The following is a 14,073-nucleotide window of genomic DNA, read 5'->3' as shown; positions in this document are numbered from 1 at the left end:
GGCCCTTGAGGCATGACAAGATCATGAAGGAATTCCTTTATTTTTTGTTTTTTTGAGACAGAGTTTCACTCTTGTTGCCCAGGCTGGAGTGCAATGGCGCGATCTCAGCTCACCACAACCTCCACCTCCCAGGTTCAAGCGATTCTCTTGCCTCAGCTTCCCGAGTAGCTGGGATTACAGGCATGTGCCACCATGCCCAGCTAATTTTGTATTTTTAGTAGAGATGGGATTTCTCCGTGTTGGTCAGGCTGGTCTCGAACTCCCGACCTCAGGTGATCCTCCTGCCTCGGCCTCCCAAAGTGCTGGTATTAAAGGTGTGAGCCACCATGCCCAGCCTCACGAAGGAATTCTTAACAGTTCCCATTTAAGATTATACAAGTTTTATTGGGGGTCTGAAGGAACTCCCCAGACCTTCACAAACAAGCTTTATTGGAGACTAAAGGAACTCCCCAAGCCTCCATAATTTAGCAGGAGACAAGATAAGGGTAATCACCCCAGCACCTGGACCCATTTAGATGAAGTAAATTTACTCATGTAAGTTTGCATTCATCTAAAGACATAAGTGATTAATTTCTTCTAATATAGCCTAGAAGGTATATAAGCTCTGGAAAACGTTATAATTTTGAGTTGATCTGGGGATAATTTCCAGGCCTTCTCCCTGTAATCAGTTACAGAAATAAAAATTCTCTTCTTTCCCAGTTTATTTGCGTCTCATTATTAGGCTGTGAGAATAAGCAGCCCAACCCTCGGTTTGGTCCGGGTACACTAGTACATCATAACCTTCATCAGGTCCCCCCAGCCAGCAACCCGGATTAAACATACTCTAGCCCCCACAACCTTCTAACCAGAGCAGAGCCCCTAAACCTTCCTGGAGGAGAGATTTGGGACATGCTAGTGGCTGCATGTGGTCCTAGGATATGTTCACAGCTCGGGGAATTTGGAAGCTTCAGATGCCTGTGTCAGGAAATGATAAACACAGCAAACACCCCCTCATATGACACTTACCATGAGTTGGACTCTGTTCCAAGTGCTTTTCCTGTGTTAACTCATTCTCACCTCACAGGAACCTGCTGAGGGAGGAGCTAGAGAGCCACAATCCCTTATCTACCATCTACAAAAGCAAACAACAACAACAACAACCAAAAGACCTGAAGACTGAATATGTTTTGTGTGTTTGATGTTAAAACTCAATTATCAGCAAAAGCTAACCTGAACTCATGTGTGGCTGCTATAGTCTTAATTTATCCTCCTTTGTGTGACTATTCAGACATTTCACTGCAAAGATATTAATGTTTGTGATTATGTAACACACACTGGGAGTGTTATATAATATGTGGCATTTGCCTGGTTTGACCATTCTAAATTCCAAAATCTGAAATGCACCTGGCCCCAGACATTTTAGATAAGGGACTTTGGACCTGTATAATTGCATCTTTTTTTTTTTTTTTGAGACAGACTCTCACTGTGTCCCCCAGGCTGGAGTTCGGTGGCGTGATCTCAGCTCACTGCAACTTCTGCCTCCCAGGTTCAAGTGATTCTCCTTCTTTAGCATCCCCAGTAGCTGGGATTACAGGCACCCGCCACCACGCCCAGCTAATTTTTGTGTTTTTAGTAGGGATGGGATTTCACCATGTTGGCCAGGCTGGTCTCGAACTCCTGTCCTTAGGTGATCCGCCTGCCTTGGCCTCCCAAAGTGCTGGGATTATGGGCATGAGCCACTATGCCCGGTAAACAATTTTTTTTTTCTTTGAGACAGTCTTGCTCTGTCACTCAGGCTGGAGTGCAGTGGCACACTCTGCTCACTGCAACCTCTGCCTCTTGGGTTCAAGTGATCCTCCCACCTCAGCCTCCCTAGTAGCCGAAACTACAGGTGAGCGCCACCAGGCCCAGCTAATTTTTGTATTTTTAGTAGAGACGGGGTTTCACCATGTTGGCCAGGCTGGTCTCGAACTCCTGACCTCAGGTGATCCGCCTGCCTCAGCCTCCCAAAGTGCTAGGATTACAGATGTGAGCCACCGCCCCAGCCTATATCATTGCTTCTATTTTAGAGGTGACAAAAATGACCTGCCAGGCATGGTGGCTCACATGCCTGTGATTCTAGTGCTTTGGGAGGCCGAGGACAGAAGATTGCTTGAGGCCAGGAGTTTGAGACCAGCCTGGACAATATAGCGAGACCCTGTCTCTTCAAAACAATTTAAAGAGCCAGGCATGGTAGTGTGTGCCTGTGGTCCTAGCTACTTGGGAGGCTGAGGTGGGAGGATCACTTGAGCCCAGGAGGTTGAGGCTACAGTGAGCTATGATGGCACCACTGCACTCCAGCCTGGGTGACTAAACAAGACCCTGTCTCGAAAAAGAAAAAAAGCTCCCAAAATTGATGAACAGAGAAGGATGGGGTCTCCCAAGATCCCATACACTGTGATTCTTATCTGGATAGGGCCACACTTGTGCTTGACAGCAGTGATGGTAATACCAAAGATGCACCCTGTGACAAAGCACATGGGCTGCCTCCCTTCAGGACAGGGGACCCACAGTTAGGAGGCAGGGAGGCTGCTGAGGAGGGACTAGGGGCATCAGCTCAGCATGTATGTGCAGATCCCAGGCATGGGGAACAAGTGGTCATTGAAAATCTAGATGTATACTGGCCAGGCACGATGGCTCACGTCTGTGATCCCGGCACTTTAGGAGGCTGAGGTGAGCAGATCGCTTGAGGCCAGGAGTTTGGACCAGCCTGGCCAACATGGTGACACCCCGTCTCTAAAAATACAGAAATTAGCCAGGCGTGGTGGTGCACACCTGTAATCCCAGGTACTCGGGAGGTTGAGGCAAGCGAATTGCTTGAGCTTGGGAGGCAGAGGCTGCAGGGAGCTGAGACTGTGACATTGAACTCCAGTGTGGGTGACGGCAAGACCCTGTTTTTTTTTGTTTGTTTTTTTTTTTTTTTTAGATGGAGTCTTGCTCTGTCGCTCAGGCTGGAGTGCAGTGGTGCAATCTCGGCTCACTGCAACCTCCGCCTCCCGAATTCAAGCAATTCTCTTGCCTCAGCCTCCCAGGTAGCTGGGATTACAGGGACCCGCCACCATGCCTGGCTAATTTTTTTGTATTTTTAGTAGAAACGGGGTTTCACCATTATTGGCCAGGCTGGTCTCAAACTGCTAACCTTGTGATCCGCCCACCTCGGCCTCCCAAAGTGCTGGGATTACAGACATGAGCCACTGCGCCAGGCCTGACCCTGTCTTTAAAAAAAAAAGAAATCAGGCCGGGTGCGGTGGCTCATGCCTGTAATGCCAGCACTTTGGAAGGCTGAGGTGGGCGGATCACCTGAGGTTGGGAGTTCAAGACCAGCCTGACCAACATGGAGAAACCCCATCTTTACTAAAAATACAAAGTTAGCCTGGTGTAATGGCACATGCCTGTAATCCCAGCTATTCAGGAGGCTGAGGCAGGAGAATCGCTTGAAGGTAGAACCTTCAAGCTTGAACCTCTACCCGGGAGGTAGAGGTTGCAATGAGCCGAGATCATGCCATTGCACTCCAGCCTGGGCAACAAGAGCAAAACTCCTTCTCAAAAAAAGAAAGAAAGAAAGAAAGAAAAAAAGTCTAGATGTATGGTAGCCCAGAGGCTCAGGTGGTAGCCCCTGTGATGGCCCCTTGTCCTTTGCTACACTCAAGTCCTAATTTTGCCACAGCCAGAGTCTTTAAGCTTGGTTTAGTCACTGTCACCACCTTGAGCCCCAGCTTGGCCATGAGACAGTTCTGACCCAGACACAGATACTGTCTTGGTTTTGGACATGGTTGTAGACAATGGTTAGCTATGGGTTTGGTAGGTGGTATAGGTGCTGGTTCAGCCACAGCCAGAGTTGCAGGAAGTGGTTCTTTCACAGTCACAAGTCGAGGCACTGGTGCGGCTGCAGCTACAGGTTCAGGGCAGGGTTCATTTACGGTCACTTGTGCAAGCCCCAGATGAGCCACGGCCACAGGTTCAGGCTCAGGTTCCCCCAGGAGCACAGGCACAAGCCTTGGCTCAGCTTCAGGTGTGTTGTTTGGTCCTGATGCAGCCACTGCCATGGTCTTAGAGCTGAAGATGGACGGTGTTTTGGAGTCCTGCCATCTTGGAACTGGACGAGGTCTCAGACTCACATGTGACCTGAGTGGTGGGCACACATTTACGCTTTTTTCATTTATTTATTTATTTATTTATTTAGATTTTAAATTACTTTTTTGTTGTTTTCTTTTTTCTTTTTCTTTTTTATTTTGAGGCAGGGTCTGGCTCTGTTGCTCAGGCTGAGGTGCAGTGGTGCGATCTCAGCTCACTGCAACCTCCACCTCCTGGACTCAAGCCATCTTCCCACCTCAGCCTCCTAAGTAGCTGGGACTACAGGTGCATGCCACCTGGCTAATTTTTGTATTTCTTGTAGAGTCAGGGTTTTGCCATTTTGCCCATGGTGGTCTCCAACTCCTGAGCTTAAGTGATCCACCCATCTCTGCCTTCCAAAGTGCTGGGATTACAAGTGTGAGCCACTGTGCCCAGCCACACACTTAAGTCTGTGCTTCACAAGCTGACATGTGGTCCCATCAGAGCATGTATGGCCCTCACAGGAGACCTGGAACTGGAGTGGCATCACCAGGGAAGACTCTAGGAGGGGATGGGACTCTATGAAAGGGCTCACTTCCTCCTCAGTCAAAATATTTAGAGATGAGATGAGGGAAGGATGCAATATAATTGGATCCTGGAATTTAGCCTCATCCCCGACCTGCCTTCATACCCCGGGCCTCCAGGGTCCCTGGCACTGGAAACTCAACATTCAGAAGCTATCAGTGTTCCCAATTTAAAATAAACTGGGTCTGTATGTATCAGCAGAAAGAAAAGAGTGGGACTGAGGGACAAAATGATCAGCACGGCCTGGGTGTAGAATAGGTCTGCAGGGAGCTCGAGAGCACAGGCTGCATCTGAAGACAGCCAGATTCAATTATGTGAGCATCTCTATGCCAGTGCAAATGTATGGTGCATTGATTCTGGCCATCGAGGACTTCAACTTGCCACATTAAGCAGACTTGAGGGTAGGATGTGAGAGTGTGTGTGTGTGTGTGCGTGTGTGCGTGCGTGTGTGCGTGCGCATGTGTGTATGCTGTGGGGAACTGGAGACATATATTCCTTCCTTCTTCCCAGGAAGGGATGTTATTTATTCATTGCTATCAGTGCACGAAGCTAGCCACCTACAAAGTGAACTTTTTTTTTTTTTTTTGAGACAGAGTCTCACTCTGTCACCCAGGCCGGAGTGCAGTGGTGTGATCTCAGCTCACTGCAGACTCCACCTCCCGGGTTCAAGAGATTCTCATGCCTCAGCCTCCTAAGTAGCTGGGATTACAGACATGCACCACCACACCTGGCTGATTTTTGTATTTTTAGTAGAAATGAGGTTTTGCCATGTTGCTCAGGTTGGTCTTGAACTCTGACCTCCGGTGATCTGCCCACCTCGGCCTCCCAAAGTGCTGGGATTACAGGCATGAGCCGCCACGCCTGACCCCAAAGTGAACTTTTAAGAATACTCTTGTGTTCTGTAGAACTTTGCATATTTTCTATCACAATGGAATATAGAAAAAAAAAGATGGAATATAGAGTTTTCGTATGGACTGAGCCAGAGTGTCAGCTCCCTGAGGGCAGGGATGTTGTCTGTGTTGTTCACTGTTGCATCTGCAGTGCCTAGAACAGGCCTAGCCTGAAGAAAATGAAAAAAAAATTGTTGCAAAGTAATACTGGCAAATATTTACTGCATGCCAGACAGTGTTCTATGAAGTCATTTAAAAAACGCTGGCAGGGTGCAGTGGCTCACGCCTGTACTCCCAGCACTTTCTGAGGTCAAGACAGGAGGATCACTCAAGCCCAGGAGTTCAAGACCAGCCTGGGCAAGATGGTGAGGCCCCATCTCTACTTTTTTTTTTTAATTAAAAAAAAAAAGGCTGGGTGTGGTGGCTCATGCCTATAATCCCAGCACTCTAGAAGGCCGAGGTGGGCAGATCACCTGAGGTCAGGAGTTCAAGACCATCCTGGCTAACATGGGGGAACCCCATTTCTACTATAAAAATACAAAAATTAGGTGGGTGTGCTGGCCTGTGCCTGTAGTCCCAGCTACTTGGGAGGTTGAGGCAGGAGAATCACTTGAACCTGGGAGGTGGAGGTGTAGTGAGCCAAGATCTTGCCATTGCACTCCAGCCTGGGCAGCAAGAATGAAACTCCATCTCAAAATAAATAAATAAATAAATAAATAAATAAATAAATAAATAAATAAATAAAAATAAGGCCGGGCGCGGTTGCTCATGCCTGTGATCCCAGCACTTTGGGAGGCTGAGGCAGGTGGGTTACTTGAGGTCAGGCGTTCAAGACCAGCCTGGCCAATATGATGAAACCCCATCCCTACTGAGAATACAAAAATTAGCCAGGAGTGATGGCAGGCACCTGTAGTTCCAGCTACTAGAGAAGCTGAAGTGGAAAGATTGCTTGAACCTGGGAGGCGGAGGTTGCAGTGAGCCGAGGTTGCACCACTGCACTACAGCCTGGGCGACGGAGTCAGACTCCATATAAAAAAAAATAATAATAATAAATAAATAAACATAAAAAATTAGAGCCAGGTGCAGTGGCTCATGCCTGTAATCCAAGTGTGTTGGTAGGTCAAGGTGGGTGGATTGCTTAAGCCCAGGAGTTTGAGACCAGCCTGGCAACATAGCAAGACCCCATCTCTATTTCTATTAAATAATAATAGGAATAATAAATAATTTAATTTAAAATGCCACAACAACCTTATGATGTTCATACTATTATCCACCTTTAATAGAGGGGAAGTAGATAGTCAGAGAAATGAAGTGACTTATGCAGAATCACACAGCTTGGAGCAGGATTTGCATCCAGGACTCTTGGCTCCAGAGTCCAGCTCTGAGCTGTTATAAATAAATGAATTGAAGTCCTTGTCTTCATTTCTAAGAAACCCAGCCTCTCTCTCTGAGCATTCCCTCACTTTTCTCTCATCTCCCTGGTCTCCCGTTGTTTCTCAGGACCGTAAGAGGTTGAATGGGATTTCAGGGTTACAGGAAAAGCCCAGGTCCCGCAGCACAGTGTGTTCAGAACCGTGGTCAGCGTCCAGTCTCGCTGAGTCTTCGCCGAGCGCGGTGCCCTCTGAGACAACATGCCTGTTTCCCAGCAGCCCAAGCAGGCTTGGGGTTCAAAGCTGACATCTGTTCAGCATGTGGCCTTGGGCAGTGATTTCATGGCTTAAACCTTCAACTGTCTTCTCTATGAAATGAGGATAACAAAAAGACCCATCTCCAGGATGACTGTAAAGAGAACATTATATAATGTATGTACATTATTTAAAAAAGCACTTGCCACTTAGCACATAAGTCTAGACTACTTTATAAGTCTTTGCAAGGTGGTACAAAACACAAAACAAAACAAAACCCCCCACAACCAAAAAGGTGGTTAAAAGCTTGCACTGTGGACACAGACAGACCTGGGTTCAAATCCAGACGCTGCCACTTTCTAGCTGTGTGAGCTTAGCAAGAGACTTGAGCTCTGGTCTCGGCCCCTCTCCCCAGGGAAAAGCAATCGTTACAATATTATTATAGGCTGAGGGTGGTGGTTTTCACTTGTAATCCCAACAGTCTGGGAGGCTGAGGCAGGTGAATTGCTTGATCCCAGGAATTTGAGGCCAGCCCAGGCAATATAGCAAGACCCTGTCTGTACAAAAAATAAAAATTAGCTAGGCATGGTGGTGCACGCCTGTAGTCCCAGGTACTTGGGAGGCTGAGGCTAGAGGATCATTTGAGCCCAGAGGTCAAGGCTGTAGTGAACCACGGTTGTGCCACTGCACAGCAGCCTGGGTGAAAGAAAAGGACCCTGTCTCAAACAAAACAAAATAAATTGGCCGGGCACAGTGGCTCACACCTATAATCCCAGCACTTTGGGAGGCTGAGGTGGACAGATCATCTGAGGTCAGAAGTTCGAGACCAGCCTGGCCAACGTGGTGAAACCCTGTCTCTACTAAAAAAAAAAAAAAAAAAATACAAAAATATTAGCCAGGCGTGGTGGTGCTGTGCGTCTGTAATCCCAGCTACTCAGGAGGCTGAGGCACAAGAATTGCTTGAACCTGGGAGACGGAGGTTGCAGTAAGCCTAGATCATGCCACTGCACTCCAGCCTAGGTAAGAAAGCGAGACTCTATCTTAAAAAAGAAAAGAAAAAACAAAAACAAAAAACAGGCCAGGCGCAGTGGCTCATGCCTGTAATTCCAGCACTTTGGGAGGCCAAGGTGGGTGGATCACCTGAGGTCAGGAGTTCGAGACCAGCCTGGTTAACATGGCAAAACCCTGTTTATACTAAAACTAAAAAAATTAGCCGGGCGTAGTGGCATGCACCTGTAATCCCAGCTACTCGGGAGGCTGAGGCGGGAGAATCACTTGAACCTGGGAGGCTGAGGTTGCAGTGAGCCGAGATAGTGCCACTGCACTCCAGCCTGGGCAACAGAGGGAGACTCCTTCTCAGAAAAAAAAAAAAAAAGAACAAAAAACCCCACAATATTATTAGACAGTCAACCTCAAAGACAAGCGGGAAGGTAAAAAGAAATAATGCACAGAGTTATGCACTCAATACTAGCTATTATTATTTTATCCCTTCTCCCACCCCACTGTTCACATTTTACACTGTAATAAAAAGGTATGACCTTGGGCAATAATTGCCTCTATGAGCCCAGTGCCTGGCATATGATGTGGTGCACATTTAACAAATTACAACCATTACTATTCCTTCCACAAATGTTTGCTGAGAGCTGGGCACTGTCACAGGTGCTGGAGATTTAATAGTGCACAAAAGCTTTTTGTAAGAATCTGACCTCATGAAGCTATGTGGGGTGACAGAAGTGTTCTAATAGCTTCATTTAAGTGAGGGTTACACAGATGAACATATGTGAAAATTCATTCAGGTTGGAAACTTTAAATTGTTCAGTTAACTGTGTATCTTAAAACTTACAACATGCCAGGCCGGGCACAGTGGCTCACGCCTGTAATCCCAGCACTTTGGGAGGCCGAGGCAGGTGGATCACCTGAGGTTAGGAGTTCGAGACTAGCCTGACTAACATGGTGAAGCCCCATCTCTACTAAATACAAAAAATTAGCCACGCATGGTGACACATGCCTGTAACCCCAGCTACTTGGGGGGCTGAGGCAGGAGAATTGCTTGAACCTGGGAGGCGTAGGTTGCAGTGAACCGAGATTATGCCATTGCACTCCAGCCTGAGCAACAAGAGCAAAACTCCATCACAAAATAACAACAAACAAACAAACAAAAACTTGACAACAGGCCAAACACGGTGGCTCACACCTGAAATTCCAGCATTTTGGGGGAGCTGAGGCAGGAGGATCCCTTGAGCCCAGGAGTTCAAAATCAGCCTGGGCAACATAGGGAGACTCTGCCTCAGTTTTCTTTTTTTTTTTAAGGTTATTAAACGGTTAAAAAAATTATTGCCCTTAAGGAATGTATGTGTTGTAGACAGATAATAGAAAAAGTAATTATACAGAAAGTGATATATTCTGTGAAAAAATTCTGGGAAAGGGCTAGGTAATGTTGGGGGTGGGGGATTACAATTTTATTTTATTTTTGAGACAGAGTCTCATTCTGTCGCCTAGGCTGGAATGCAGTGGCACCATCTCTGCTCACTGCAACCTCTGCCTCCCGGGTTCAAGTGATTCTTCTGCCTCAGCCTCCCAAGTAGCTGGGATTACAGGCACGTGCCACCACGCCTGGCTAATTTTTATATTTTTTGGTAGAGATGAGGTTTCTCCATGTTGACCAGGCTGGTCTTGAACACCTGACCTTGTCAAGTGATTCACCCACCTCAGCATCCCAAAGTGGTGGGATTACAGGCGTGAACCACCATGTCTGGCCTGGGGATTGCAATTTTAAATTGGGCAGTCAGGTTGGCCTCAGTGGAGAGGTGACATTTGAGCAAAGGCTTGAAGGAGGGGAGAGAGTGATCCACAGGGATATCATGGGGACAGCCAGTGCAAAGGCCCTGGGGTAGGAAGAAGAAAGTAAGGCAACCAGTGTGGCTGGAGTACAGTGAGGCAAGGGAGAGAGATGAGATGAGCAGTGTGCTGGGAACACATCATGTAGGAACTCTTAAACCACTGTAAGGACTGCTTTTGCTGGGAGATGGGATAATTGCCAAGGAGATTTTGAGTGGAGGAGGGACAGACTTGTATTTTAAAACTGCCTCTCTGGGCCGGGCGCAGTGGCTCAGGCCTGTAATCCCAGCTCTTTGGGAAGCCGAGGCGGGTGGATCACCTAAGGTTAGGAGCTCAAGACCAGCCTGGCCAACATGCTGATACCCAGTCTCTAGTAAAAATACTAAAAAAAAAATTCTCTAGTAAAAAAAAAAAAGTCTCTAGTAAAAAAAAAAAAAAAAAAATTGAGGGTCGGGTGGGGTGCAAAGCAAAACCAAACCAAAACAAACAACAACAACAACAAAAAACCACCAAACAAAAACAAAAACAAAAACAAAAAAAACTACCTCTCTTGTTATATAAGCAATGGAATGTAGTGTTATGATTTTCTCCAATCCTAATATCCACGAATCCCATTGCCGGTTCACCTCCCCAAACCCTTGGGCCCTCAGGGCTGCTCATCTGCCACCGGCTGCCCTACGGCCTGGGTCCCGAAGCCGGCGCCTTGGGCGATGCCGAAGCTAAACATGCCCATGGGCGCCCCGCTCCTCTCCAGGTCTTGCACTGCCCTGCACCTGCGCCCCTAGGCCACCTCAGTCCAGGCGAAGCCCTGAGCCGGGACCAGCCTTTGGTCAGAATGCTGCTCATGACGCGGCTCGGGCCCAGCAGGCAGTCCGGGAGCACCGGGGCAGGTGCAAATTCCACGTTGGAAAAGTTTGGCTGCGCCATGCTTGTGAAGCTGCAGCTGAACGCGCCCACCAGGGCGTAAGCGCGAAGGAGGGATCGTAGGTGTCAACCCCCGCGGGCCGCGGCGGCCTCGGGGGGGAAAAACACCTGCACGCCAGCCGAAGAGCGCAAAGCCAGAGAGTGCACTGGTCCACCACAGAGCGCAGCACCGTGCCAGGGCGCAGAGCCCACGCACGCCCGGTCGGCGTCGCAGCACCAGGAGCACAGGCTACCCGGGCCACTAGCCTCCAGGAACACGCAGTCTCGGCGCCCGGGACGCTCTGGGGCAAAGTGGGGCACCGTGTGGAGACCACTCCAGCGACCCTGGGGCGGCGGTCGTCCAAACGCGTGGCCACAGGCCTTGCTTCTCGCTTGCAGACAACTGAGGCCAGCCAGCAGCGCGACAGGATGGGCGGCCACGACGCGGGTGCCGGATAGGTCTCCTGCTCTCTGCAACTGCAGCGCCTCTGGAAGCCTTCAAGGCTCAATAGATGGGGCCAGCGGGCAGGGTGGCCTACGCGGTCCAGCAGAACAGGCTTAGGGGGCTTGAGGCGCCTCAAGAGCGTGGGCCCAGCGCCCGCCACCACCGCAAACTCCTTGTGCCGGTCGCCGGGCGGCAGCGACGGCGTCACCATCGATTAGGGAGTGCCCAGCAGGTAGCGCCGCAGAGCCAGCGCCGTGTCCCGGGAGGCGCGCCCACGCGCGTTCACCGCCTCCACTTCCTCGGGCCGCGACGTCGCTGCTTGCACAGCGCCGCCTGCCGCGAGCCCTGCAGCTCCTCTGCCTCGGGCGGGCACACCCACACCGTCGTGCCTGGCTGCAGGCGCGGGGAGCACGGGGAGAGTGGCGCCCACGCAGGGAGCGCTGTCACCAGCATCGCCGTCGGGGGCCCTGTGGGCGGTGGCGACATATATAGCTGGAAGTTGGGCTTCTCAGCGCCCCCGTTTTCCGAGAAAGCCGTGATGAAGCGGCAGCCCTGGAAACAAAACACAGACGTCCGTCGGGCTTGAGGGAACCAGGAGCCCAGAGGAGGCAGTCAAGAATAATCCGGTGGATTTGGAAGCTAAATGCGTCAGATTCTAATTCTGACTCTGCCACTTTCTCTCCCTCTCTCCCTCCCTCCTTCTCTCCCTCCCTCTCTCCCTCCCTTCCTTCCTTTTCTTTTTCTGTTTCAGAGAAGAGACTCAATCTGTTGCCCAAGCTGGTCTCCCAGGCTCACGCGATCCTCCCACCTTGGCCTCCCAAAGTGCTGGGATTACTTACAGGCGTGAGCCACCTTGCCCAGCCGACTCGGCCACTTTCTAGCCAAGTGAACTTGGGCAAGTCACCTCCTTTCTTGGGGCTTAAGCTGCTGTGTCTGTAAAGGGGGTATTGGTGCACACTTCACAGAACGATGGGGAACTTGATGTCAAAGCCATGGCATGAAGTCAGCTATATCAATATTAGCTTAAACTTGCTTCTTTTGCACCATCTGTCCCCAAAAGGCCCGCCCAGCCTCCTCAGAACCAGTTTTGCCAATCTCCTGGCACACAGTCTGCCCAAATAGCCCCTTGTCCAGCTGGCCAGGGCCCTGTCCCAAGAAGTTCCACTGTGGCCAATCCCCTGTCACAGAGCCATGCCAGACAGCCTCCCAACCTGAGCCAGCACAACCAGCCCCTCCCTACCCCACACTCTGCTGCAAATCCAGACCAACTCACCAGCTTTCTGTGTTCCTTCTGGGGCACTCACCCTGTAGGAAACCCAAGGCATCGAGGCACAGCTGGGGGTAGAGGGAGATAGACTGGTTAGTGTGGTTCCTCCTGCCAGCCTTCCCTCCAGGCCTCCCACTGCAGGGGCAGTAGGGGGCACAAGGGAGACCTCAGAGAAGGGCTCAGCCTCAGAGCCCAGGGCCCGGGGGTCACCTGCCAGAGCAGGGCTGAGGCCAACCACATTGCAGGGGCATTTATAGTCCTAGGTGCCTGGGCCTGGCCCTCAGCACCCACCCTGGGTCTGCACACAGATGTACCCATTAGTACTGGCTCCAGCCTGACCTGGTGCCACTGATCATACAGAGGCCTAAGTATGGGGGTGCTGGGTGGAGAAAAGAGGGGACAGAGAAAGGAAAGACAGCTATGGGGAGGTGGGGACAGAGATCGGCATAGAGAGTAAATGTGGGAGAGGGAAAGATACACAAAAGTTACGGTGAAGGCCAGGCACAGTGGCTCACACCTGTAATCCCAGCATTTAGGAAGGCCGAGGCAAGTGGATCATCTGAGGTCAGGAGTTTGAGACTAGCCTGGCCAACATGGTAAAACCCCATCTCTACTAAGGACACAAAAATTAGCCAGGCGTGGTGGCGTGCACCTGTAATCCCAGCTACTCCAGCTACTCTGGAGAGTGAGGCAGGAGAATTGCTTGAACCGGGGAGGTGGAGGTTGCAGTGAGCTGAGATCACGCCATTGCACTCCAGCCTGAGCGAAACTCCGTTTCAAAAAAAAAAAAAAAAAAAGGGTTATGGTGAGATGAAGAGATGGACAAGGGGAGAGGGACAGATAGGGTAAGGAATGGAGAAGGAAAGAAGGAAAAAGACCAGCTGAGGCTCCGGTGGACGGCTGGCAGACATGGCCGCTTCCCGCTTACCCCTAGCAACACTAATGTTAAAGCAGTTCATCAGAAGGCAACAAGTTCTCCTCTACAGAAGGATTTTCCAAACAATTCAGCAAGTTCCAAATGATTCTGATCGCAAATACCTGAAGGATTGGGCAAGGGAAGAATTCAAAAGAAACAAAAGTGCCACCGAAGAGGATACAATTCGGATGATGATTACTCAAGGCAATATGCAGCTCAAGGAGTTAGAAAAAACACTGGCTTTAGCAAAATCTTAACTATAGCATTATTCTGAAGGATTTTCAAAGTCTCCATGTGTTTTGTTGCATTTAGGATTAACAATGGACAACACAAAGCCCAGTCTTACTATTTGTATGTACAGTATTTGGTGATAGAGAGCAAAGGAAAACACATCAAAACAGTTGCCTTAACACTGAAAAACATACCCTGCATTTTGAAAATGTTTATGGATGGCTCAGCAGTTTTTAAAAGAAGCAAAACCCACTAACAAATGGCCAGTTCACACATGAAAAGATGCTGGACACAATCATTAG

The 14,073-nt window shown here is 49.6% G+C and overlaps 2 protein-coding genes across 2 annotated transcripts; one reads left to right on the top strand and one right to left on the bottom strand.

Annotated features, from left to right (window-relative positions):
* Positions 1 to 6,592: 6,592 nt before the first annotated feature.
* Positions 6,593 to 13,633, bottom strand: LOC134809048 (uncharacterized). Its single transcript, XM_063800733.1, has 2 exons — positions 12,631 to 13,633; positions 6,593 to 11,909 (listed from the first exon to the last, which is right to left on the bottom strand). The coding sequence occupies exon 2, from the start codon at positions 11,566 to 11,568 to the stop codon at positions 10,852 to 10,854; it is 717 nt and encodes a 238-aa protein (XP_063656803.1). The 5' UTR covers positions 11,569 to 11,909; positions 12,631 to 13,633; the 3' UTR covers positions 6,593 to 10,851.
* LOC100608885 (LYR motif-containing protein 2-like) lies at positions 13,534 to 13,797 on the top strand. The gene has a single exon (XM_054673339.2). It carries the CDS (start codon positions 13,534 to 13,536, stop codon positions 13,795 to 13,797), a length of 264 nt encoding a protein of 87 aa, XP_054529314.1.
* Positions 13,798 to 14,073: the final 276 nt, after the last annotated feature.

The sequence above is a fragment of the Pan troglodytes genome, chromosome 20 (assembly GCF_028858775.2).
Source record: "Pan troglodytes isolate AG18354 chromosome 20, NHGRI_mPanTro3-v2.0_pri, whole genome shotgun sequence".
In the NCBI taxonomy this organism is placed as follows: Eukaryota; Metazoa; Chordata; class Mammalia; order Primates; family Hominidae; genus Pan; species Pan troglodytes.
This window is presented reverse-complemented; position numbering and strand designations above follow the sequence as displayed.